Genomic DNA, 25,645 nt, shown 5'->3' on the forward strand with positions numbered 1-25,645 from the left:
CATGTTATTCAAAACTGTTTGAAAAAATTAATTATTCGGTTTTAAAGGAATAAATATCTATCGACCTGAAAAAACAAAATGTCTTTATTCACAGTATTCTGCTTCCATAACAACTTTACCCAACTAACTGAAAATTATGGCAGCAGCCCTTTGCATATAGTATAAAAATGTATTCCAGCGATGCTTGTGAAATGTTAGACTAAAACTTAGTGTTTGAATATATAATTTTGATTTTAACAAATAAACCCCTGTAAATTGAAAAGGAGCCCAAGCCAGACACGAGATGCAGACCTGGGGAATTCTAGACTTGCTTCATTTAGGGTTTTATCACTGCAGGGAGGGCTGGGCTGTAGGGAAAATAATATGGTTTAGGGACTGTCAGAGGACTAGTGGAATGTAGTCTTGTAACTGACCACAGAAAATATTGCTTTTGCCCCTTTGTTGCCTTTAACTGGAGTTTATTCCGTTGAACAAAATTACAATATTTATATCCCTTTGTCTGTAGAATCATTTCCCTTGAGATGGGTGATAATATGAATATTTATTTAGTCTTTTTCATTATCATTCTACATGTGTCTCTTCCACATTATTGGTCTGTAATACATACATGTATTTTCTCCTAGCTTGTGAACCTTAATTCAACCTGAGTACCAGTTTTACCAAATGAAGACTTCTGATTTGTGGCCGAAGTTAAATTTTTCATACGACAGTTATCTCCATTTTAAATAAAAAAATTCTCAATGCAGTGAATCAGTTAACATGATAAACATACATTGTACCAGGAAGTTTGAATTACATTTCCGACAAGGGTAATTTAATTTAAAATCAGAATAATGTCAACTGTCATGACTTGATGAAAAATCAGCTTTGACAACCCTCCACCAATGAAAACATATTCACAAGGTCAGATTGTGGCTTATGTAATGTTTGGCTGTGCTAGAAGATCAAAACAAGTTGGCTGGCATACTGACTTGGCAACATTTCAGAGCCAGGATATTTAGTAACGCCATGGGAAATACTGTATATTTGGACAGGGAACCTGTATAATGGAATCTATGGTAATCTAGATGTTAGGGTAGCAAAGGGTATGTGTTTATCAATAGCAGCATTTAGGTTGAGTTGCTACAGCAATTTATACACCAGAAGGGTATTTTGGCTGCTGTTTGCCAAGTATGTGAGACATTGGGCGCTATCCCACCCCTTACAGTCATCCTGACCCCAGAACACCCAAGGCACCCTCCCCTTCCTTACAGTCATCATGATCCCCTGAACACCCCAAGGCACCCTCCCACTCCTTACAATCATCCTGACCCCCAGGAAACCACTAGGCACCCTCCCCTCCCCTTATAGTCATCCTGACCCCCAGGACACCACTTGGCACCCTCCACCCCTTACAGCCAACCTGACTCCAGGACATCACCAGGCACCCTCCTACCCTTTACAGTCATCCTGACCCCCAGGACACCACATGGCACCTTCCACTTCCTTACAGTCATCCTGACCCCCAGGAACACCCTGCTAGGCACCCTCCCCCCCTCACAGTCATCCTTGACCCCAGGACACCACTTGGCACCCTCCACCCCTTACAGTCATCCTAACCCCAGGACACCACTAGGCACCCTTCCACCCCTTACAGTCATCCTGACCCCAGGACACCACTAGGCACCTCTCCACTCCTTACAGTCATCCTGACCCCAAGATACCACTAGGCACCCTCCCACGACCCTTACAGTCATCCTGACCCCAGGACACCACTAAGGCACCCTCCACTCCCTACAGTCATCCTGACCCCAGGACACCACTTGGCATTCTCCCCTTCCTTACAGTCATCCTGACCCCAGGAAACCACTAGGCACCCTCCCACTCCCTTACAGTCATCCTGACCCCAGGAAACCACTAGGCACCTCCACCCCTTAGTCATCCTGACCCCAGGAAACCAACTAAGCACCCTCCCACCCCTTACAGTCATCCTGACCCCAGGACACCCCAAGGCACCCTCCACCCCTTACAGTCATCCTGATCCCAGGACACAACTATGGCACCCTCCACCCCTTACAGTCATCCTGACCCCAGGACACCACTTGGCATCCTCCCACCCCTTACAGTCATCCTGACCCCAGGACACCACTAAGCACCCTCCCAACCCTTACAGTCATCCTGACCCTAGGACACCACTTGGCACCCTCCACCCTTTACAGTCATCCTGACCCCAGGACACCACTTGGCACCCTCCGATCCCTTACAGTCATCCTGACCCCAGGACATCACTTGGCACCCTCCATCCCTTACAGTCATCCTGACTCCAGCACATCACTAGGAACCCTCCCAGTTTGAGCCACAGTCAAATCAGTCCTAAATTCATAGCAACCAGACCTTATATCCTTTAATTAAATGAAAGAGCTCAGAATAGCAGTTTTTTATCAGCAACTTGGTACAGTGAGCTCTCTTATCTGTCACTACCATTAACCCAACATAGACGTCAGGCCGATCCAGTCCAATTTCAGAACACTTTGGCAGTTGTTCCCATTGAAATAGGTTTTCAACCTGGCAACCAGCAGTGAAGATATTTAAAGAAACATCAACAAAACTGATACAATCAGTATCTATCTATATTTCAAACGTCTGTCTGACATAGTTATGACGCTGTATTTGGGTTGAGGTTGCGGGCAGCTGTTGCAGACCAGCAATGGCTAAAGGTGGGGTAGTATACCATGGTGTTAACATCTCGTATTACCTACTACATTCTGACAGAGATTAGTACGCTGAACATGACTGAGTGACCTACTCACCATCTAGGGGTCAAATGTTTCTGTCTGTAGTTTTCACAAAGTACTGACCAAGAGAAAATTTGGAAAGAGGTTAATTCAGGATCACTCCTGTCTGACGTGAAAGATTATAGATCTCTACTTGTGTTACATTAATCATGACCTGGCAGAACAAGAAGGATCAGACAATACATCATTTATGATACATGTACATAAGCTAGGGTGTGCCAGGAATGTGCCTAACACTGAATATGCACTTATTGGAATATTGATAGCATATTGGAAAACACCCAAAATGTTGGAATTTCTCCTCGCCCTACGGCTACCTTTAACATTAGGAAGAAAGTCAGAGGCTGTAGTGTGGACTTGTAGAAGATCCAATGGCATACCAAACCATCTTTTGTTTGATGAACAGCTTAGCACTTCACATACATAAACTTGAATATTTTAATGACAAGAGCAGTAATCATCATTGCAATGAAATAAAAATTAATTAACACTATAACAAAGGTGAGGTGAAATTGGGTTTAACGTCGTGCTTGAGAATATTTCGCTCATATGACGACGTGCATGCGTGTGTATGTGTATGTGCGGCTGCTTGTACTAGCCCAGACTTAAGTTGGTTTTATAGTGCTAGCCACTGAGATACCATGCCGCAGTGAAGCATGAATACCCCACTCAGACACATCATACTGACTCCGAGCCGACCAGTCCTTGTTGTACCTATTAATGCCAAGCGCCAGGCAGGGACCAACAAGTACCATATTTTAATGTCTTTAGGTATGACGCGGTCGGGGATGGAACCCGCGACCTTCCGCTCTCCAGGCGGACGCTCTAACCACTACACCACGGAGGCGGTTACTATAACAAAGACAGCTAAAACTAGAAGTAGACACCAACGAATCCACAACTCATTTCATATAAGTGTCAAATAACCAGATGTTTGGGAAAATAGCTATAACCTCTAGATTGATTTCAATGGTTTCTTGTTAACCTCAATAGTCATGAAAAGACAAACTAAATATTTGCAACATACAGTTGCAAAAATTTAACAATACTAATTAAAAATGATTTGATGTACAAGTGTTGCTCATTTTATTCCAGACCAATGTTGTTTTTCTGCCTGGTACTTGAATGAATTTCACATGTTGAACCTCTTGTCTATGTTACAGAAAAGCAAAATCCTGAACGCCCAATAAACCTGGAGTAAACAGCATAATGAAACAGCAATATTTATGTCCAACCTGCCCGGTCGCACCTCGAGCAATGTATAGCCAACACTGCTCTCCTCATGATGGATGCTCACGGGGCACATCAAATACAGCTGTTCTTGGTATGATTATTTTCTCTGTTTGAAAACAAACCCATGAAATGGCACTATGGGGGCCATTTGAAGACATAAAGTCACTGAACCCTTCAGAGTTGTGGGTGAATCCCCAACAATCTCCCAGACCAAGATTCACATGGATTTACATCAATCATACCCTATCACAACTCACTGCTGTATTCACACATGCTATTCTCCTGATGGAAGGAATGACCATAAACGGTCAAGGAATAATTTCCCAAGCCATCCAAAAGTATTAATTACACAGGGTTTTACATGACGCTTTGATTCCTGTGTATTTGACGCTACAAATTTTGTAAAAGACTCTCAAAATATTATCATACGAGTCAAGCTTGATGCAAGTTTTATGAGTTACCCTCACAATTCAGTTCAGAGTCAATAAAATCGATCTGATAAGCAAACAATGATAGTTTTCGTGAGGTCTTCATTAATTTAGATATTTCTTTCAATTCATGTTAATAACTGTATGTTAAAGTGAATAAATCACAAGCCTGATAATTTGTTCAGTATACTCGAGTTTGTTATGACTGAACTGAACAGTGAAAAACATACTGTTTATTAACTAACATATAAATGACAATACAACACAAAACAATAAAATCTTTGCCTTTTGATATACACACATAAATATTACGCTAAAATTTTAATGACTTACAAATATTGAAAATGACTCCCAAAAGTAACTACTGTGGGTCACCATGACTCTTTTTTCAAAGTCTGTGTAAAACCCTGATTACATATACTTCATATCTTCATTCTAAACATGGTAGGAACATCAAGGTCTCAGACCCTCTCCCTGTGATCATGTACCATAGGTGTTCTTTTCCACAAGGGAAGTGAACACTTTCTTCTGTGAGAGGTAAGTTTTCAAACATTGTTCCAGTGAAGCATTGTCCAATAATCTAAACTTCTAAGCATTTATGTCTAAATATACTGATAGAAACAAATAAGGGAACACATAAAAGTACAAGTGTTGCTTTATTTATTTCCATAATTTCACTCACAGTGCAATACATACCTTGTGAAGAAACCTGGAAAAGAATAAAGAAACACTTGTACCTTCATGTGTTACCTTATTCGTCTCCATGAGTATAATTTCAATGCTGTAAAAGCTCAGATTTTTACATGCAAAAATGTAGATTTCAACTTGAGCATATATCAAAAGCCTTTGGTAGTAATGGCAGATGACGTCAGAGGATTCTCCCTGAACTTAGCTACAGACATGTGTTATCTTTTAATATAAAGAGTTTGGTGAACACTAACGCTCAGCTTCAGATCTTGAGAAAAACATCTTTGAAAGAGGTATAGCTTTAAAAAAGTTACATTGAACAATAGGCAACCTCTGGTGTTATAGTACACGTACAACAGTACGTTTAGTGGTGGCATACTCTACCTATACGTTGGCTACACTAAAATGATGTTTGCATATGTAACTCCCACAGTAGAAAGTGTTCAAGTTCCTTGCCATACACAATCACTGGCAGTAACTGTCTCAATGTTCATTCCTTTATCCACACAGTGTTCCAACTTGCCTGATGCTCATGCTGTTGATCACTGGATTGTCTGGTCCAGACTCGATTATTTACAGACCACCGCCATATAGCTGGAATATTGCTGAGTGTGGCGTATAAAACTAAAGTCACTCACTCACTCCAACTTGCCTGAAACATCACTGGCACATACAACAGCCACTCACTCACTCTTACACAATCTAATCCAGGCTATCCATTGTCCACACATAAAATAATAACCCTCTTAGATCAAGTTACAAATCTAAAAGTTGACCAGCAAACGTCAAATGAAAAATATTAATCTGTGTACAGTAGAACACGGACATAGCGAACACGGATATAGCGTACAAACGGATATAGCGAACAAATTTAAAAGTCCCCGTCAACAATCCTTTATGATATCATTAGAATTATACGCGAATAACGAACTCGTGAGTAGCGAATTAACGGCTATAGCGAACTGATTTACTACCCCCAAGCCCAATTAACGACGTGATTAGCGAACTCACTCAGTGTCAGCTCAGCCACTTAGCGGTATACATCAACCTTGTTGGCGGCGAATCAACATATTGTTGAGATTGTTGTGATTGTTAAACATGTTCTAGCTAATGTCTGTGAATGATAAATTCAGAATTTTAATGTTATGTCAATATACATGTACAAGAATAAAGATTTGTAGCCTCAGCATATACGTGTCTCTACATCTCTACAATCCAAGATGGCGGTCAAATGTGAATAACGAACACCGGATATAGCGAACTAAATTTCTTGGTCCCTTGGAGTGCATTATATCCGTGTTCTACTGTACTTTCTAATCTTAGAATTCATAATTTCCTCCCTCATGTATGATCTGTCAAGTCGTATTACAATCATCTAAGCTCTCTAACTTTACCATGACATTTTGTACCCATTTGTTCATATTAACAATCTTTTTGACTCCCACAAATGATGAGCCAAGATTCTCGATCAAAACTTTGATCTCAAACACTTCCTGCATCGTGTCTTATCCAGCTGTACCTGGTACAAGTATTGTTCGTAAACAACAGAAGAACATCTTATTAAAAGTGTCCATCTTCCATATGCATACAATGCCATGAGCATGATACACCACTGTGAATCTGATGGCATGAATTCCTGGCAGTCTGTGGGTGGGAATCAAAGAGCAGACGTCACTTTAATCACATTTTTCCACCACTGTGATTCTGATAGCCTGACTTCCTGGTGGTGGGTGGATAGGTATCAAGGGGCAGACGTCACTTTCATCCAAATCCTCCACCACTGTGAATCTGATGGCTTAACTTCCTGGTAGTGGGTGGTGAACAGTAAAGCATATGGCAAACATTCAAGAAACTCTCCAGCTGGACACATTTTCATAACCCTTCATTAGCCTTTCCACATCCTATTCAATTTGTTTTGTTTAACATATGGACACTGTTAAAAATTTGGAAGATATATCCACAGTCTAACAATTTTGAATACTGCATCTTAATATGCACAAAGGTATTGGGTGTTCAAAGTACGTCAGCTTATCTCGGTAATATACGGTAACTGTTACTGACAGAGCTGGGTTTTATACAACCTTAGGAATTACTCCCATCACATCAAATATGGGCCTTTACCCATCTTGGGCTTGATCATCAAGTTAGAATGAATCACAAAAGATAACATTCAAACACCGAAAAGGTCGATTTTCACAAATATTTAAGAGAAAGCGGTCAGTCAAGAACTTATTTCTTAGGAAAATATCTTCCACTCATTCACAGTATCCCATAGCTTACACAAACACAAAACAGGATTGTCTGTAGGTAGACCTGGGATGACCTCGGTCACATACCTCATTACTGCCACATCATGGCCATCTTCCCTTTGAAGTGTGCATCTATCATCCCGCTGACATGCACACCACCACAACAACCCCAGAACAATCACACTCCCCATCCTCAACCACCCCACACTGCTGGTGCTACAGGCATCGGGTCATGGACACTTGTAACTTGACCTGCCTCTTGAGGGGGATGTGTTCTTGTGACACCCAGCAATACAGAGTTCTGACACTCAACTATGTTCTTTTCTGACAGCCACCTTTCTCTTCTTACAACCACTTCAACAAGTCAAACCCAACAATACAGTGTTCTGATATTATTAATTTATGCTCACTTCCAAGACCAATTAGTGCTGACACATAACTACGTTGGTTTTTGGACAGTAATTCAGAAAGTTTCAGACATTTAAAATCCTCTTCTGACAACCAAAATATGCAGGTTTCTGACTTCAAACAATGTCAACGTCTAAACATTTCAACTCCAAACAGAATCAGACTGACAGCACGAACTGAGGTTTCTTGGATCTATTAACTGTTGAAAAATTGGTGCCAGACAGTGTGTGGAGTTTTCAGACTGGTCAGTATCAGTAAATATTGGTGCTAGACAGTGTGGGGAGTTTTCGTACTGGTCAGTACCTGTAGACACTGGTGCCAGACAGTGTGTGGAGTTTTCAGACTGGTCAGTACCAGTAAATATTGGTGCCAGACAGTGTGTGGAGTTTCAATCATCATGAAGACAGTGGGGGGGAGGTAGCACCTAATTATACAGGTTAATGTGTGAGGGGATCTGGCAGCTGCCAAACCTCAAATGGTGCCTACTTTCATGTTCTACCTTCCCTTCCTCAGCAGCCAACTCTGCTCATTTACACTTAATGATGGGGGTGGTGATGTTGGAAACTTAGAAATATTACTGCAGATAATTAGCCCTAGTCAGCTGTTAGTGACAATTTGTGCTTCTTCAGCTATTCCAATTGGAGGTAGATTATCAGAGAACTCATATGGCCCAGATTTGCACTCTTCATAACAGAAAGGTTACAGTTGATTTTCCACATGAAACATTATGGTTCTTGGCCTTGATGCAATTTATTATCATGTATTATGGTTGAACTGTAATATATATTGCATCATGTGCATATTGTGAAGAAAGTTTCAAGTTACGAATTATGATACTGATGCTGCTGATGGTGGTGGTGGTGGTGCTGCTGCTGCTGCTGGTGGTGGTGGTGGTGGTGGTGTTGGTGGTGTTGGTGTTGGTGTTGGTGTTGGTGTTGGTGGTGGTGGTGGTAGTGCTGCTGCTGCTGATGGTGGTGGTGGTGGTGATGATAAATTTATTGGGACTATGGTGGTGATCTGAATCCCTTGACATAGAAGGAACGAGGAGATGCAGGCATCAGACATTTACCATGTAGAGAGCTATGTGTGAAGCCCATTCTTGGTGTCCCCAATAATATTGGAAATATTGTTAAAAGTGGCGTAAAACTAAATTCACACACTCACTCATTTACTCACTGTGGTACTGAATAACCTAGAAACATAATCAGGGATAAGTGGGATTCAAACCCACAACTAAAGGTTCCTGACACACCAAGGGGAGACAACTGTGCACAACAAATGTCAGCATTTGAGGAATGGACCAGAGAGCTTCCTACACAGCCACAATGATCAAAATGTCTATGAGGCTGTTAGTCTGCCCTCGCGGTTTAATCAGAAATTTGTTGACAGGTGCTTCGTGGTAATTAAAAGGCTGGAATTAAGAGGAAGGCCGGGCATTCAGATTAGATGGAGGAATGAGACAATATGTAATTATCTATGTTGAGATACCAGCGGAATGTGGGAAATGAAGTTGACTAGATAGACAAACCTATCTGTAGAGTGGACTTGGTGATATCTTGTGAATTGTTTTTAATGCCTTCTATTTTTTCATTTGTATCCTGTTATGTACTGGAGAATGTTACAAACTATCATCAATATCCATGGTATTGACTTGTAACTTCAATATAACTCCCTGAAATCTAGATAAGGGTTAGTTTTATAGAAAAAGCAGGGGTATAAGAACAGGTATATAACTGCATAGTGACTATAATTGAAAATAATATTGTTTTGAAAAGTTTCAAAGTTTTTAAAAATAAGTTTGCTTCACATTTTCAACAAAAATATACCTACTTTCGTATAAGTTTATTTACTACTGTTCAAACCCAGAAAACCAATTTACTGTGTAAGGTTTGACTAAACAGCTGCCCAGCACCCAGCACCCCTACCTTGGCAATCATCAGGGCTCATTATTCTTACTATGGCAAATATGGTAACGTACAGTATGGAAACAGAACAATGGCAACTCAAGTTACATTATAGAATCACATAGAAAAACATCTACCGTTCTGTCAATTCATCAACCTAACATTACCGATGCAACATGCTGGCAACAAAGAAGTCAAGCTGATCCATCTGATTAGCGTAGCCTGGAAAAAGACATGCCCTGTACATTAAGGTTTCCATCAATAGCATGGCATGACGGCATTGAGGGTGAGGGGTGGTGTCTGTGTCAAACTCACAATGCAAATGGATGTCCTGTACACAGATATCTCCTTGTAATCAACAAGCGTCAAACTTTGCTGCGCATTTGTTTACCAATGACATTCCAGTTTCGAAGGCATCTTGGCTCAGCCTCCATCTTCCTGTCTGTGTTAGAACATTTAGTGTTTCATCACTCAAGCTTTCTAGGAATAAAAAACATGCTGACAGCAGAACCTGCCTCTGATCTTTACAGCACATCTGACATTTTGAGGGAGTTATGGTGGTTGCAGATATTGAAAAAGCCCTGGTAACATCTTAAGAAGAAAATAACATAATTGCACGCAATGGCCATCTATTTCTGAAGTAATGGCAAATACTGACGTCATTCTTTAGATCATTGTTTGGAAACTTTTACTCAGATGTTGTGTTAGCAATAGGCATATTTTTCATCATCATCATCATCCCTAACCTAGATTCTCGCAGTCCACATGGTGTAAGCGTTTACAAGAGAGGGAATGCTAAGTCAGTACCATTCTAAGTTGGGGTAGCCTAGTGGTTAAAGCATTCGCTGGTCATATCGAGGACCCGTGTTGATTCCCAACATGGGTACAATATCTTAAGCCCATTTCTGGTGTCCTCCGCCATGATTTTGCTGGAATATTGCTAAATGCGGCATAAAATGAAACTGACTGTCACACCATTGTAACTATATGACATCAGCATCCACATAACCAGCCTATCCTAGACCACTGGTTGATAGTAGGAGCAACAACTCATTCCATGGGGCAAACTGACACAGAAACAGCCAGTTCGAACACCAATCATTTGTTGGGGTGTGTAATCTACACAACAAAAAGAATCTTTACAGCACTTTTTTTTAGCTTCAAATACCACTTAAACTACAATGCTTAATCACACTCTCTTCATTTCATTCTTGAATAAAATGGGAAAGCATTAAAAGGACCTGACAAATGAAATGGTGAGACACTCCCATGAAAAATGCATTGTTCATGCTTCCCCTTTTCACATTAAGCTGGAGCCCATGTTTCCTTCCTAATGAATCATATTTGTCTGTCTCCTGTACAATTATATAAGCACGATAAGTGACAGCCATGTGACAAATGTTAAAAGTCTTCCTGGATCACACAGAACATGCCATATCAAGGCTCGATTTAGTGCTTTGTTACTTGCACTGGTGCAGCCCAATATTACAAAGTGCAACCTAGTTATTTGTCTAATTTGCAAGTCAAGTTTTGAGAAATAAATCAACAATAAATCTAACATTATAAGCATAAATATGCCAGCTCATTTTTCTTCAAGACTTGAATAATTCAAGTGCATATTTCTTTCAATACATACTGCAATAAAAACTGTGCAGCTGGAATTTGGCTGTTGCAACTAGGTTTTTATCATAGGTTGCACCTGGTACAAGTAGGTTAGCATCTCTTAAATCGAGCCCTGCATATTCAACATCATAAGCTACTCTGAAGGTTCATAAGCTAAGCACCAATCACAAAAGTAATTGTTCAATTGACCTCAATTTGGCAACAGCATTATTCTTAGTAATCTTACTCTGTTGATAATTAGTCACTGCAAAGCAAATTTTTAAGATTTTTAAAATTGTGTTTAATACATAACAGAAAGGAAGACAGCGAATCAGTACACTTGGAAACGAAGAACTGCCACAGTGAAGTAGACTTACTAGGGGCTCTTAACACTAAACAATATATTAATACATTTGTGCTTTACACATTGAAAAGAACAGTTTTGGAAATATTTTTCCCTACTCTCCTGAATAATGAATGATATGATATTCCTAAAAGATTTTCAAATATTAATCAGCATCACTAACATATCAATATGTTTTGACAGAGCAGACCAGTATATCATATTTTCCCTGTTAGCAATACTCCCTACCTTGATGTTTATCATGGCTTCTCATGGAATATATCAGCAAGGTTAAAGCATGCTTAGTTATCAACAATACCATGAGTTGTGTTTGTACAAAGAAATTATAATCACACTGGAAAACCATTGTCAACTGAGACAGGTATTTCAAAAGTAGATTCTGTCAAGTTCCCAAAATGGTTTTTGAGGTGATTGGAGGCAATAATATGATCACAAGAGCAAATCTTAGTGAATAGAGAAATAACTTTTTTTATTCATTTTAATACTGATTTTTTCATTGAATTTTGAGTGATGTCAATGACCAGATGAAAATATATGCAATGCTTTGAGACAAAAGGTATTTCTCTTATTAACATTCGAAGAGTTTTTAGCAATGACTGACTGACTGACTGAATTTGGTTTTACGCCGCTTTTAGCAATATTCCAGCAACATCATGGCGGGGAACACCAGAAATGGGCTTCACAAATTGTACCCATGTGGGGATTCAAACCCGGGTCTTCGGCGTGACAAGCCAACGCTTTAGCCACTAGGCTACCCCACCGCCCCATTTGGCAATGACTCCACCAATACAGTTATAATAAGAATCCCAGCTTCAAGCGCTTTCCTTCTTCACCCTGAGATTACCTTGTTCTATTCATCTAAACATAATGACCTCTTTAACACTTCTCCCTGTAACAATGACATTCCGTATGAATATCCCTAACATGTTGGTTGTCACTTTCAACAAGGCTCAAGTCCTCTGTTGAACAAGCACCAGGCTTCAAGACAAGGAATGGCAACAAAGTGGATGTGTTGACACAGTAGCAGGTCATTGCAGGGGTTATTATCACTAGGTTATATCATTGCCGGTTATTTCATTTAGAAGAGTTGTCCGTCCCTGAGTCAACATACGTGTGACATCATTAGAGGTTTCTTGTATAAGCCTGGAGAAGCATGTACTGCTGTGTGGGTATTTGACAGCCATTGTAGTGTCATCCTGGTGCTACAAGTGTTAGGAGGCTGGTAAACAATAACAATAGACTGGGTCCAGGGGAAAGAATGCCTTTCATCTTAGAGGTGGTTCAAATGAACTGTTTGCTGTGATTTATCCAGGAATTTTGACTTGATGCCTCTGGCAGGACAATTGGAAAATATATGGATTTCTTAGCTCTAAATTGGGAAATTCTGTTACCCCGAAAACATCCATTCAGAAATATTTAGAGAACTTTTTTAAGTTTGGACATTGAGGTGACGTGAAATTGGGTTTAACGTCGTGCTTGAGAATATTTCGCTCATATGACAACGTGCATGCGTGTGTATGTGTATGTGCGGATGCTTGTACTAGCCCAGACTTATACAGCTGGTTATATAGTGCTAGCCCACTGAGATACCATGCCGCAGTGAAGCATGAATACCCCACTCAGACACATTATACTGACTCTGAGCCGACCAGTCCTTGTTGTACCCATTAATGCCGAGCGCCAGTCAGGGACGAACAAGTACCATATTTTAACGTCTTTTGGTATGAAGCGGTCGGGGGATTGATCCCGCGACCTTCCGCTCTCCAGGTGGACGCTCTAACCACTACACCACGGAGGTGGTAGTTTGGGCATTGATTCAGTATACTGATAGTGAAGGTGTAGAGATTAACAGCATCTAACAAAACCCGAAAGGAAAATCTCACAAATTGCATATTCTTTTTACTTTTTGCTAACACTGACAAATATCGGTTCTTTGGAAGCTGAGACAAACCGCTGGTGAGAAACACTGGTCCTGGTAATGGTAACATTATCAAATTGAAGAACTTATTATTATTCAAATACTGAATGTATATTTGACCTCAGGATAACTAGTTTTTGGATCCGGACAGAAATGGGACAAGTACACCCAATAATGACATCATATAACTTGCTCTAAAGAATCAAACCTTGGCTTCAGCAGGGTGAGCTGATGCTTGAACCTCTAGGCTACCAAAACAACCCCTCTAAGGGAGGGACTGAAAAATGGTGAAGACCATCTTGTTCAATGAGAATACAAAACAAAAAGTAAATAAATGAAATAATTATTCACACATATCAAACTCATAATTAAGTAGATGCCAAAACTGATCTTTCAAATTTGGCATTGGTGGAAATGCAGCATGTCGAGATGCATTTCAATAGAAACTATAAAAAAAATTACAGTTGCATGTATGCCTCAAGCAATGAGTATACAAGCAGAGTAATTGTTTTAAAAGTATATTGAATGTGGCAACAAATATTTTAAACTATTGATGAAGCAGTGTTTGAAATTAAGGGGGCCATGAGGTTCTTGAGATTTGCTACTGAAGTGAGGTGAGGTGAAATTGGGTTTGACGGCGTGCTTGAGAATATTTCGCTTATATGACGATGTGCATGCGTGTGTGTGTGTATATGTGTGGCTGCTTGTACTAGCCAGGCGCTCTAAACACTACACCACATAGGCGGTCTGTTACTGAAGTATTTCATTAAAGGTTCCCTTAAATTTTACCTAAACTTCAGGGTTATAATGAGGGCTCCTTGCTTTCATGTTTAATTTTGAACACTGCAAAAGTTTGGAAACTGGTCCATATCTTTGATTCCAAACAAACATGTGTGTAATGGTAAGGTATCCTCATTATACACATCATTATAGGGCCTGGTGACTTAAATGAGCTAGTTCCTATCACTGTGATAAATCATATGTCATAATTTGACACTCATAATGAAGAGGCTGAAGTCTAGCTTGAAGAATATGAGTGTGGGTGGACAAGGTAAAGGCCAGACACCTGGGGGTGCAGCAGACCCATTGTGGCCTCAGGAACAGCTCCAAATGGATGCTACTGACATCCTGTGACATCAAGTCAGCAGCAATACCCTGTAAGCAAAGTACAAACAATATCCAGACTCCTCAGTTCTGACCCAAGTTGCTTTGGAAACAATAGCCTCCAGCAGTCATCTTCAGGAACCGAAAATATGTCGCTGGGAGCAGATGCACTCTAGATACTGAACAGGAAATCTGATTTACTGACAGATATGCTCAGATTTACCAGTAAATCTGAAGGGTCACATGATGCGTGGCCCAGCTAATGCCTACCTTCTTGGGGTCCATATTGAATTTCTTCTTCCCAATTGAGATCTGTTTGGTCTTGGGATCTGGTTTGCTGAAAGAGGCGGAAAAGAAGTTATTAGTTAACTTAAAGGCAACAAAAGAGTAAACAATTGTGACATTCAGTTACGTGGTTGATAAACTTCATAACAAGCTGCACTTGTCCTGAGTGGAATATCATACACCATAGCTACTTGTTAGAGCTGAAAAAGATCCCATCCAGAGTAGCGATAAGGGTACTAATTGGCACAGATTACTCAAATTGAAACAGATAATAAGCCTTTCTTCTGAACTTATTTGTTACAACAGTCACATCCTACTTGAATTACATCAAGGATTCTAAATCTGGACTGATAAGAAGCTCCTCAATGTATTTATTGAGAGAGAACTGACAGAAATATCACTCCTCATTCACCAAAATTCCAACACCACACCCTACAGTGTCTTGTATCAAACACTTAGGCTTTGGTTACAGTAAATGTAGCTGTTGTCTGTTGAACATCAGGCCATCATTCCCAGGACGAAATGACGTTATCTATGTTGATAGCACAAATAGACTTGAATGTTTTGGGGTTTTATATTTTTATAACCACTGGCAATAAAGTAATATATTACAACAAAAATATGTTCATGTAATGACCTTCATTATAAGCTACTGCTGAACATTTTGGATGAGAAATTCTGTGAAGCCAACGGCAACAGTAAATACCACTGTGGATGTTATCTTCTTCTCATAAAGTCTAAGGAAGTCATTGTTATCTCACACTATGGCTGTATAAAAGCAATATAAACTGCTGACATCAAAGCCTGTTCAGTTCTCAAATCAAACTGAGATGGAATGGATATGCCCAGAAATAGAAAAAAAAACCAGTTATCTGGGACATCATTGTTTTATCTGGTCCAGATCCAGTTTTGTACAAGCTGTTGTGATATAACTGGAATATGCTGAGAGATGGGTTAAGCAACAATTAAGATCAAAATAGCCTTTGGACAATCCAAATAGTCTCAGAAATTAAGGAAAGCTTCAGTTCTGAACCAAGCACCAAGGTAACCGAGTGAGTGAGTGAGTTGGGTTATACGCCGCTGTTAGCATTATTCCAGCAATATCACGACGGGGGACACCAGAAATGGGCTTCACACATTGTACCCATGCGGGGAATCGAACCCAGGTCTTCGGCATGATGAGTGAACACTTTAACCACTAGGTTACCCCACTGATCCAGCCAAGGTAACTGAACCTGAATCATTTTCTTGCCTGAACAGCATTACATATAAGGATACCAATGAAGCATGAAAAATCCTCCTTGAGCTACGATACCTTTACCATCAGACAAACTGACCTAGGCAGCAGGCCAAGCTGCACCCCTATTGAGGCTATAGCACTAGAATCAGAGGATCTCCTAAATACTAGGACTATGACAAGAGACCATTGACTTTATGTCCTAATTACTAACACTGAAGTGACTGAGGTCAAAGGCTGATTTGATGAACGTGCCAACCTTGTCCAATACAAAGTAAACTTAGTCCTTCCTAACAGTGAAATTGAACCCAACATGTGTGATACAGAACTATGTGAGTATCATGCAGCATTCAAAATATTCATCATTGACATGATGTGTGACAAGCTGTTTCAACTGTTTTGACTTCAGAGTCACAACATTGTCATACAAAGCATCAGTAACAAGCCCACACTCAATACTCTGCATCCATCGCACTGAATAAACTCTATCCTTTTATGATCATCAACCAATCCTAATCTGAAACTATGGTTACAGACCTAAATACCAAGTGTGATTAAGTTTCACCAATGGTAATCCACACATAAAATCTGTTTCTGATTTCAAAACAACATCAGGTGATCAGAAACAGATTGTGACCAACCAATTCACAATTAGAAACACTCCAGAATGATAAACATTCAACGCATCTTAGACTTTAAAAGCAGTTAAACACTAGTAATATTTTTACATATTCTTCATTAGCTACCCAAGTGGATGTTCACGAGATTCAGCAAGTCAGCTAAAAGCATAAACATGATAAAGACTGTGAAGAACCCATAATCAGTGAAGGCAGTTTGATAAGATATTACTTAACATAATCACAGCTTCAAAGGGGCAGCGGGGTAGCCTAGTGGTTAAAGCATTCACTTGTCACGTCGAAGACTAGGGTTTGATTCCCCACATGGGTACAATGTGTGAAGCCCATTTCTGGTGTCCTGCCGTGATATTGCTGGAATATTGCTAAAAGCAGCGTACAACTAAACTCACTCACAGCTTAAAAACAACGAAAGCACTCATGACCCAATATTACCCATTCTGTTGATCAGTAGCCTCCATTGTGTCTGTGTACAAAAGCAAACAATTTCATCCATAGCCAACTCAAGCCTTCCTTCCCTGCATCAGTTGCCCACTGATGTTGGGATGAGGATCCAGCTCAATCTATATATATACCGGGATATATGTACACATTTCAACACAGTGTCACTATTGTATTACATACAGTTGACACACAATCATATCTAAACACAACTATGAAATACCATGGTATATCTAGTTACAGTAGCTCCCATTGGCATTCTTATGGAAACTGATAAATTTGAAACTTTTCCTCGCTCAGGTCTATTTGTAAGAGGTGTAACTGTTTCTATGCAACAGACCAGTACAACATACTCCAAATACAACGTAACGTAACATCACAACAAACTTCAAAGTGAAACTTTAACTGGGTTTTGAACCAACAACCATCAGATCCTGCCTCTGCTAAGGGCAATAACTCTAGGCAGTCAATAAGGATCACTCCAGTATATCCAGTCTTCAGAAAAAACGTCACAAGCAAATATAAGTGACAAACAAATTTTGAAGGAGTTTTTTTTTGCTAATCCCGCCTTTTGCATTGGTGTGGTCAACAGTGGTGAGGGGAGATATAATGATTGACTTGTAGACATGTCCTTTTATATTTGTCTCACAGTCTGACCCAATTCCCTCAACAGAAACCATTGCCCTGATGAAGAACACATCTGTACATTTGCTGAGCAATTAGTTCCACTTTCAGGACCGAATCTTATTACAGTGTTCTGGTCTAGGTGTGGCCGGGGTTAAATGGAAAAGCTTTTATTCATGGTTTAATGATAACACTTATGTCCACAAAACAATTATTTACTGCACGTGAGAACAAAATGTCATTTAAGAAAGAAGAAAACTTGCTTATTTTTACTATATTTATAGTTCTGAGACTGAAAAATCTAGACATCAAACACTTCATACAGGCCATAACTCAACTATTAATCTCCAAACTGACTGACTGAGTTTGGTTTTACGCCGCTTTTAGCAATATTCCAGCAATATCACGGTGGGGGACACCAGAAATGGGCTTCACTCATTGTACCCAAATCTCCAAACAGAACCATGTGCACTAAAGTCCAAACATATCAAAACCAAAAACTGACAACAATTCTGAGTCTATTTACTAATTCAGTCAATTGGCGACCTCTGACCTCTGGACATGCAGCCATAATGATCCCCAAAGTACCATCATGGCTTTTGAGTTGCTAAATGTCATCTCTAATGCACCATCTACCCACAAAGCAAATGTCAGCCTATTTCCTTTGTATTTGTGGACTAGTAAGACTTGGACATATCAAATCAACCAAATCGTAGTCTGCGAGTTTAATCAGCCGAGCAGGCACGGCCCATTACTCCTGTGATAACAGACTGACCCAACACCCATCTTATTCCCTTCACAAGACATTTACAAGAGAAACATGCAAGTCAACAGATTTATCATACTCACTTTGTCCTAGGCAGTAACAACGTTCACAAAAACAAAGCTAGTCTTTAGTTTGAATATTTTTGAATGTGTATTCAACAAATATGATGAAAAACAATCTTTGTAAACAATAACAGTGACCCAAATAATTCTATTTTATACTTTGACAGAGCAAACAAAGTCTTTTGTACTAGTTAACAGAGCATATGAAACACAAATTTTCATATTCTTTTTAGATATTATTTTAAGAACTTATTGTTGTTTAAAGCTCTACTTCTATAGTTACATTAATTTTCTTAGGTTACAATTACAGCATAATGACTAGGGCTAGCTAAAAAGATTTATAATTGAAACACTGTCCAGGGGAAAAAGTCAATGATTATCGATATGGAAATTGTGTCATGGATAAAATCTTCCTTAAACTGTCGTGATGAGATAAAGTTTTAATTTACTCACACAATAAACAAAGTATGTCTGTAGTCATGGTATAAATTATGTTGAGAACGATGTTTTTATTAGTAATCCAGGAAGAAATATGTCACCACTCATCAGTGGCATGAAATATGTCAGCACTTTTGAAATAAGCTCGGAGTTACACCTTGATAGTTCTCAATGATGTATCAATATTTATTTAGATTATGATCATTGATCTTTATGATCTACATAGATAGCCAGCCCTTACAATCTTACAATTATAAATAACAGTTGAATTAAACCCCTGGAGTAATGACTTGTGAGAGAAGAATCAGGAGCAGAATGATTATTTCCTGTTCTGTTCTTAGGAGACTTAAAGCTTACATTACCATGACATGATCACAATGAACTGTGGCATACTTTTTCCAATTTCCAACATCCTACAGATGTTCCACACAATACTGGGATATTTAAGTGGAACTGTGCCAACAGTTTTTCATCTTCCTGGGAAATGGGAGAATCAGTGATCGCTTTTCTCACCGGGACACAGCTGCCTAGCGAGTTGGTGCAACGTTGTGCAGTGCATCTCCATGCAGCACGACATGCACACACTGTGTACAGTGTAACATTTCTCTCTTACCATGAAGTACTAGAGGAGATGCGTGAAATTCTTCTTCTACTTAAAGAAATTTGTTTTGTACTTCTTTACTGAAGTTTTGACAAGACAGGTTTACAATTCATTGATTCTCCAAACACTTGATGATGGATTTTCTTGGGAGTTTTTCTTACAGAACTTTTTCCATGATGCATTGGTGAGTGATATGGCTGTTTGATGAGGATGTAATGTGTTACGTCAGCTGATGATGGAGGGACCATATGAACACAGCTCAGATGTGCAATCAAATACTAAAAAATTAGGATCTTGATTATTAATGTTTAGTATATGAAAACCATGATTAGCAATCAACTGAAGTTTTTAAATCTCATCAGTAATGAACTATTTTCAGAACCCATACAAAATCTTTGTGCTAGAACAGTACTGAAGCTAAAACAGAAACCTGACTAGAGCAGATTGTCATAGAAAATATCCAAATATATCAAGGCTATGAATGTTGATGAGGTTTTAACATGATCATACCATAACCACATAATAGTGAGTGAGTCAGTGAGGTGGGTTTTATGCTGCTTTTAGCAACATTCCAGCAATATCATTGCGCGGGGACACCAGAAATGGGCTTCACACATTGGGGAATCGAACCTGGGTCTTCGGCGTGACGAGCTAACCACATAATAATACATAATAAGCACAATAAGAACATTACAATCAAGAATAGTCCATCTCAGACTGACAGGACATACGGTTTTCTCCATGATGATAGAGAACCTTTCCAAACAGCTACATTTCTGATGATACCTGAAAGTAATACACTGTCCTAACAATACTTAAATCAACAAAGTTGTAAACAAGTATATGGTCCCTCCTACCTCATTGTTTTCATTCATTGTATGTCCACCTGGCCGCAATGTTTACTGTTATAACAACTCCACAATCACCGAACATGGTAATTCCCGATGTACTAGTGTCCTGACTACTGCGTCATGAAACACATCCATTTCAAACAATCATATCCAAGTGTCCTCTGGTAGAGTATGTATCCACTCCAGCGTAGATCACAGAAAAAACTGGCTGTCTAGTAAGCCATGGTGTCATCCCCCGCGCTTTCTGCCATATTGTAATGTGGGGGTACTAACACTGAGTCCCTGAGACTGGCAACTTCAGAAGCCTGCAGGAGATGCTCCCTGCCCTCTCCTGTAGGGGTCGGCTCACCAGTAATGAAGTCAATAAATGCTTCCTAGAAAGCTTCGTCATGTGAAAAAGCCATCTAAACTTGTGAGCCAGGTTTATAAGAAACAGGAATAGTCACAATCCAGTCAGGGTTAATCAGGATCAGCCGTCCCATAAGTATTTTGGTGAATTATGAGAAAAACATCAATTAGTATGTCTGTCAACCAAAAGCCATTTCAGAGCAACCTGTGTCACCTCTATCGACATATACCTCTACACATACACCATCTTACACTTAATGTACAAATATCATCCCTTCCGCTAACACAAGTAAAACCCACAATCCTTTGTCACGAAATATTTTTGATCAGCAGGTCAAAGGGAGGACCAATCAGAAGCAAGTCAAGGCTGATCTGGGCAAAATTCTGCATGAGCAGATACATGTAGCAAGGACTAATTATGTCATGCTCGGTAAATACGACCCAGCAGTTGGTATAGGTTAAACTCATTAACTCAACTGGATATCAAATAATTCATGCTGGGTATGTGTAATTACAGTTAATACCATAGCTTTCGTCAATACTTGATGTGATTTGTGCAGCATAAACATCCGAAGAATTGATACTTAACACAAATGAAAATTGGTCACAGGTGTGAAATATTAAAATAACATTTCACATGTGATTAATTACCATATACTTGTTTATCTTATATATTTTCTAAACGAGGAAAACAAGTTCATGAACATGATGAATATCAATAACCCAATTCTATAAAGAACAACTTTTCAATGAATGGATATTATAAAAAATAGTATTAAAAAATAATAACCGTGAAATCTGAGCCACTACATTGCAGTCCTGACTAAACAAGTAGAAATTGAAAGCATTGATCATATGTTAAAAAAGAAGTATGCTTTTTTTCATTTCTGTACACATTTTACCATTGTTATCCATCTATAAAAACATATTTAGATTCAACAGCATCAACTAAATGTATTTCATGATTTCGAGCACAGCATTTTCCCCGAGAAACCTATGACAGCATTTGTGTGTTAAGTTATTGTCCTTTCCTCGTCCTTTGTTTACAAAACGCTCTGCACTACGTGGCAAACTGCTCAAGGATTTCCTCTCTGGAAACCATATTTTCCTGTGTGATGATATATTGTAGAAATTGAGCTTATTTCAGCACTAAACTGACTCACTATGAGAGCACATTGATTACGGAACTAAAGGCACACAGCATGTAGGCAGATCATCTAAAAGTGAGCGATCCTGTACAATTATCTACCAACAAGGATAAGGGATGGCCAAAGTCACCATGTATGAAAATACCTCTGGTGCTGGTCTGAAGGATGCAAAATGACAAGGACATTATTCATGATACATCCTTCATATCAACTTACATCCACACTAGGTTTCAAACCTAAACAGTATTTAAATCTTTATGTTTAACTAACAAAAATGACATTACACTAACTGACCTGGGCCCCGTTCCTCAAAGCGATCGTAGCGCTACGACAGTCGTAAGTCTATGTTAAAGTATGGGAGTTACGATCACCTTAGCGCTACGACTGTCGTAAGTCTATGTTAAAGTATGGGAGTTACGATCACCTTAGTGCTATGACTGTCGTAAGTCTATGTTACAGTATGGGAGTTAAGATCACCTTAGCGCTACGATGGTTTTGTGGAACGGGGCCCTGAATGTTATTGTTGATGCAGGTATTTTCATTACATTATGGTCAGATTAAGAAGTCAGGAAAATCCTAACCTGACGGCAAAACAGACAACTAAATTTGGTAACATCCACTAGCAGGAATGGGTATGGTGAAGACCAGCCAAAGATGATCATATATAAAAAGTCTTTGATTCCAACCACATCCGGTTCCTAGAAGGCTAGCCTCACACAACTCGACAAGCTCTGTTCTCATTGAAAGTCATCTTATTTTGAGCTGGAAATTCAGAAGCATTAAAACAGAAAACTCTTAAATGGATTTTCTAAAAAGCACATTCAAAATGGTCGACTGACTTTCCTAATTCACAATATCATATTTCCTTTGAAGTAATGATTTCATCTGGAAACTAGTTAAATTTATTAATTTTAAAAACCCTAAATTATTTGAGATGGTCCCTGTCAGCAGTTGGACTATACCATGATATAAGTATATGTAGTCTTCCTGTGCTCAACCTCAGCCCTGAAAGGGGAACACTGAATGAAAGCCTGGTATTCTCTATGATATATAGCTGCATACAAGGAGAGAACATCCCACCACCCCTTCTTCACAATGGCCTGATCCACCTCACAGGAAGTCAGCTAGGGAACACATGTGCAGTATGTTTCAGGAGGAAAGCCATGGGTGTTTTCATGCTGTATGACCCAGGGGATGCAGGTTATCAACTATCAGGGCTAAAATACTCCCTCATGTAATGGGACATTTGCACTGGTGAGGGTACCAAGTGTAGATGACAGTAATGTGATCACTGCCAGGCCGATTGGCAAGTTCCTGACATTGGTAAATTCTGGTGTTATCAGCAAGACTTTTGTGATCAGAATTCTTTGAATTTGTAGCATTTTATCATACTTCCTGCTCATGGTCAGTGGACAACTATCCAATATAACGGTGAGGAGTGCTTTTATCCTCAATAATTCAAGTGTCAATATAACAGGCTATTGCTCTGAAACCATGGAAACAGTGAGAACAAACAAAATAACATTTTTTTTTAATTAGCAAAACTTATTTTTACAATATTCCACAAGTGACACTTCTTTTTAAAATGTCATTTTTTCATGTTATTTTCTGGAACAACACATTTTTGTCAAAATAGAATCCTTTCATAGTATCATTTAGAAACTGTACAAAATGTCAACAAGGCCACTGAATGTGATGAAACTTAAAGGTACAGTTTTCAAAGAAAAATACTGATGACTGGCTGGCTGAGTATGGTTTTAGTATGGTTTTACTTTTAGCAATATTCCAGCAATATCAGGGCGGGGGACACCAGAAATGGGCTTCACAAGTTGTACCCATGTGGGGAATCGAACCCGGGCCTTCGGCGTGACGAGCGAACGCTTTAACCACTAGGCTACCCATCCGCCCCAAAGAAAAATACTGATCTTCACAATTGGGGTTGCACTTCAAGAGTAGCCCACACTAAATAAAGTCAATTTCTGAAGTTACAAAGCAAATAGTAAAAATGTTAACTAATGAGATACATTAAAATCTGAACAATCAATGAGATATCTTGAACTTATGTCATTCACCAAATATGATATTATTATACATGATACACACTGAACAATTAAGATTAAGAAGTTTTAAAACAAAACAAATAGATTTCCTAAATAGCTATCTGGAACAGCATGTAGATAACTATCATATACAGCTGAAAGAGTCACTGGTGAAATTTTAAAAAACTAGTCCACAGAAATTGTACAAATCTTATTTCACTTGTCCTCAGAAGCTGGTACTAGCTGTCAGATTTATCATTATATAAATGCATGTGCCAATGGTTGAAAATAACCCTTTCATTATATTCTAAGGGTGAAATACTGTAAATATTGGTGAAAATAATAATGGTATTTTCACTGAGCAGAATAACATGTTATTTCACTGAGTAGAATATCACTTTTGCCTGGAACTCAAGGGCTAGACTGTAGTTGGCTTTCTGTAATAAAATGCAGACTTACTCGATGTCTCGATCATGTATAAACAATGATCAAAATATAATAAATAGAATATTTTGTTAATGTTGTCAAATAACATGTATATTTCATCGAGTGATCTGACAAAGTTGATATGTTCACTCATGGCTGCGCCACTCGTGAACATATCAACTTTGTCAGACCACTCGATGAAATATACATGTTATTTGACGCCATCAGTGAACATATCAACTTTGTCAGACCACTCGATGAAATATACATGTTATTTGACAACATTAACAAAATATCCTCTATATATGTTACAAGTCATTGAGGATTACTACCACTTGATTTTGGATTGTCCTCGGCCCAATTTAGTAGTCTCGGGCTAGCAGGCTAGCATGAATTTCAAAGTCTGCTCAACACATGATCCGTGTACATGTTACAGTACAACTTGTACACCGAATACTCACACTTGTATACAGAATCCCATCATAATTGTCCCAGTCTACACAAGCAACTGTCCTGTCTAAGCATGGGTTTGTAGCATCCTGTACTGACCTGTCGATGGACGACCATGCTGTCATGGCTGACTTTATCTCTTGTAATTAATGTAGCGGATTGTGTCATGACTGTCAATGAGCATTCACTGTTCAGTGTCCTGATAGATGACATTATGTAACTATCTACAGCCATGCATTAATTACAAGCAGTCATTGTTCAAGCATGTTTACACTGGAAAAGTAATTATTTGGGTATCTGTAAGATGGTGTATATTTTTTATTCAAGAAAAAACCCACCATGTTGACAAGACATTTCTTACTAACTGGAACTGTAAGAGAACGAAGAATAATAGTCGTTTACCAGAAATATGTAGTTATCTGCCCTTGTTAAAATTAATTTGATCAACAAAACCAAGCCTAATGATCAGTAAGCATGTTTTACCGGTACATATTTTTACACATATTTTACCAATTAGTTTAGTACATTTCTGAGTAACAAATAGGAAATATCATTAGCTGTGGTAAACATGGTTACTGGACCAAACAGACATAGGATTAGGATTTCGATAACATTTGTATTGG

General features: G+C 39.1%; 1 protein-coding gene across 5 annotated transcripts in view; it reads right to left on the bottom strand.

Annotated features, from left to right (window-relative positions):
* The window catches only part of LOC124289381 (cytohesin-1-like), an 80,653-nt gene that overhangs the window by 34,947 nt on the left and 20,061 nt on the right, over positions 1-25,645 (bottom strand). For 3 of the 5 annotated variants that reach the window (XM_046725999.1, XM_046725998.1, XM_046726000.1), the window contains exon 4: positions 14,942-15,008. In XM_046725999.1, the coding sequence (XP_046581955.1) occupies positions 14,942-15,008 (67 nt within the window). Of the gene's footprint in view, positions 1-14,941; positions 15,009-17,263; positions 17,357-20,617; positions 21,193-25,645 lie in introns of those variants that run through there. The other 2 variants (XM_046726003.1, XM_046726001.1) reach the window with 2 other exon arrangements.

This window comes from Haliotis rubra, unplaced genomic scaffold (genome assembly GCF_003918875.1).
Source record: "Haliotis rubra isolate DU_JTF1 unplaced genomic scaffold, ASM391887v1 Scf44, whole genome shotgun sequence".
In the NCBI taxonomy this organism is placed as follows: domain Eukaryota; kingdom Metazoa; phylum Mollusca; class Gastropoda; order Lepetellida; family Haliotidae; genus Haliotis; species Haliotis rubra.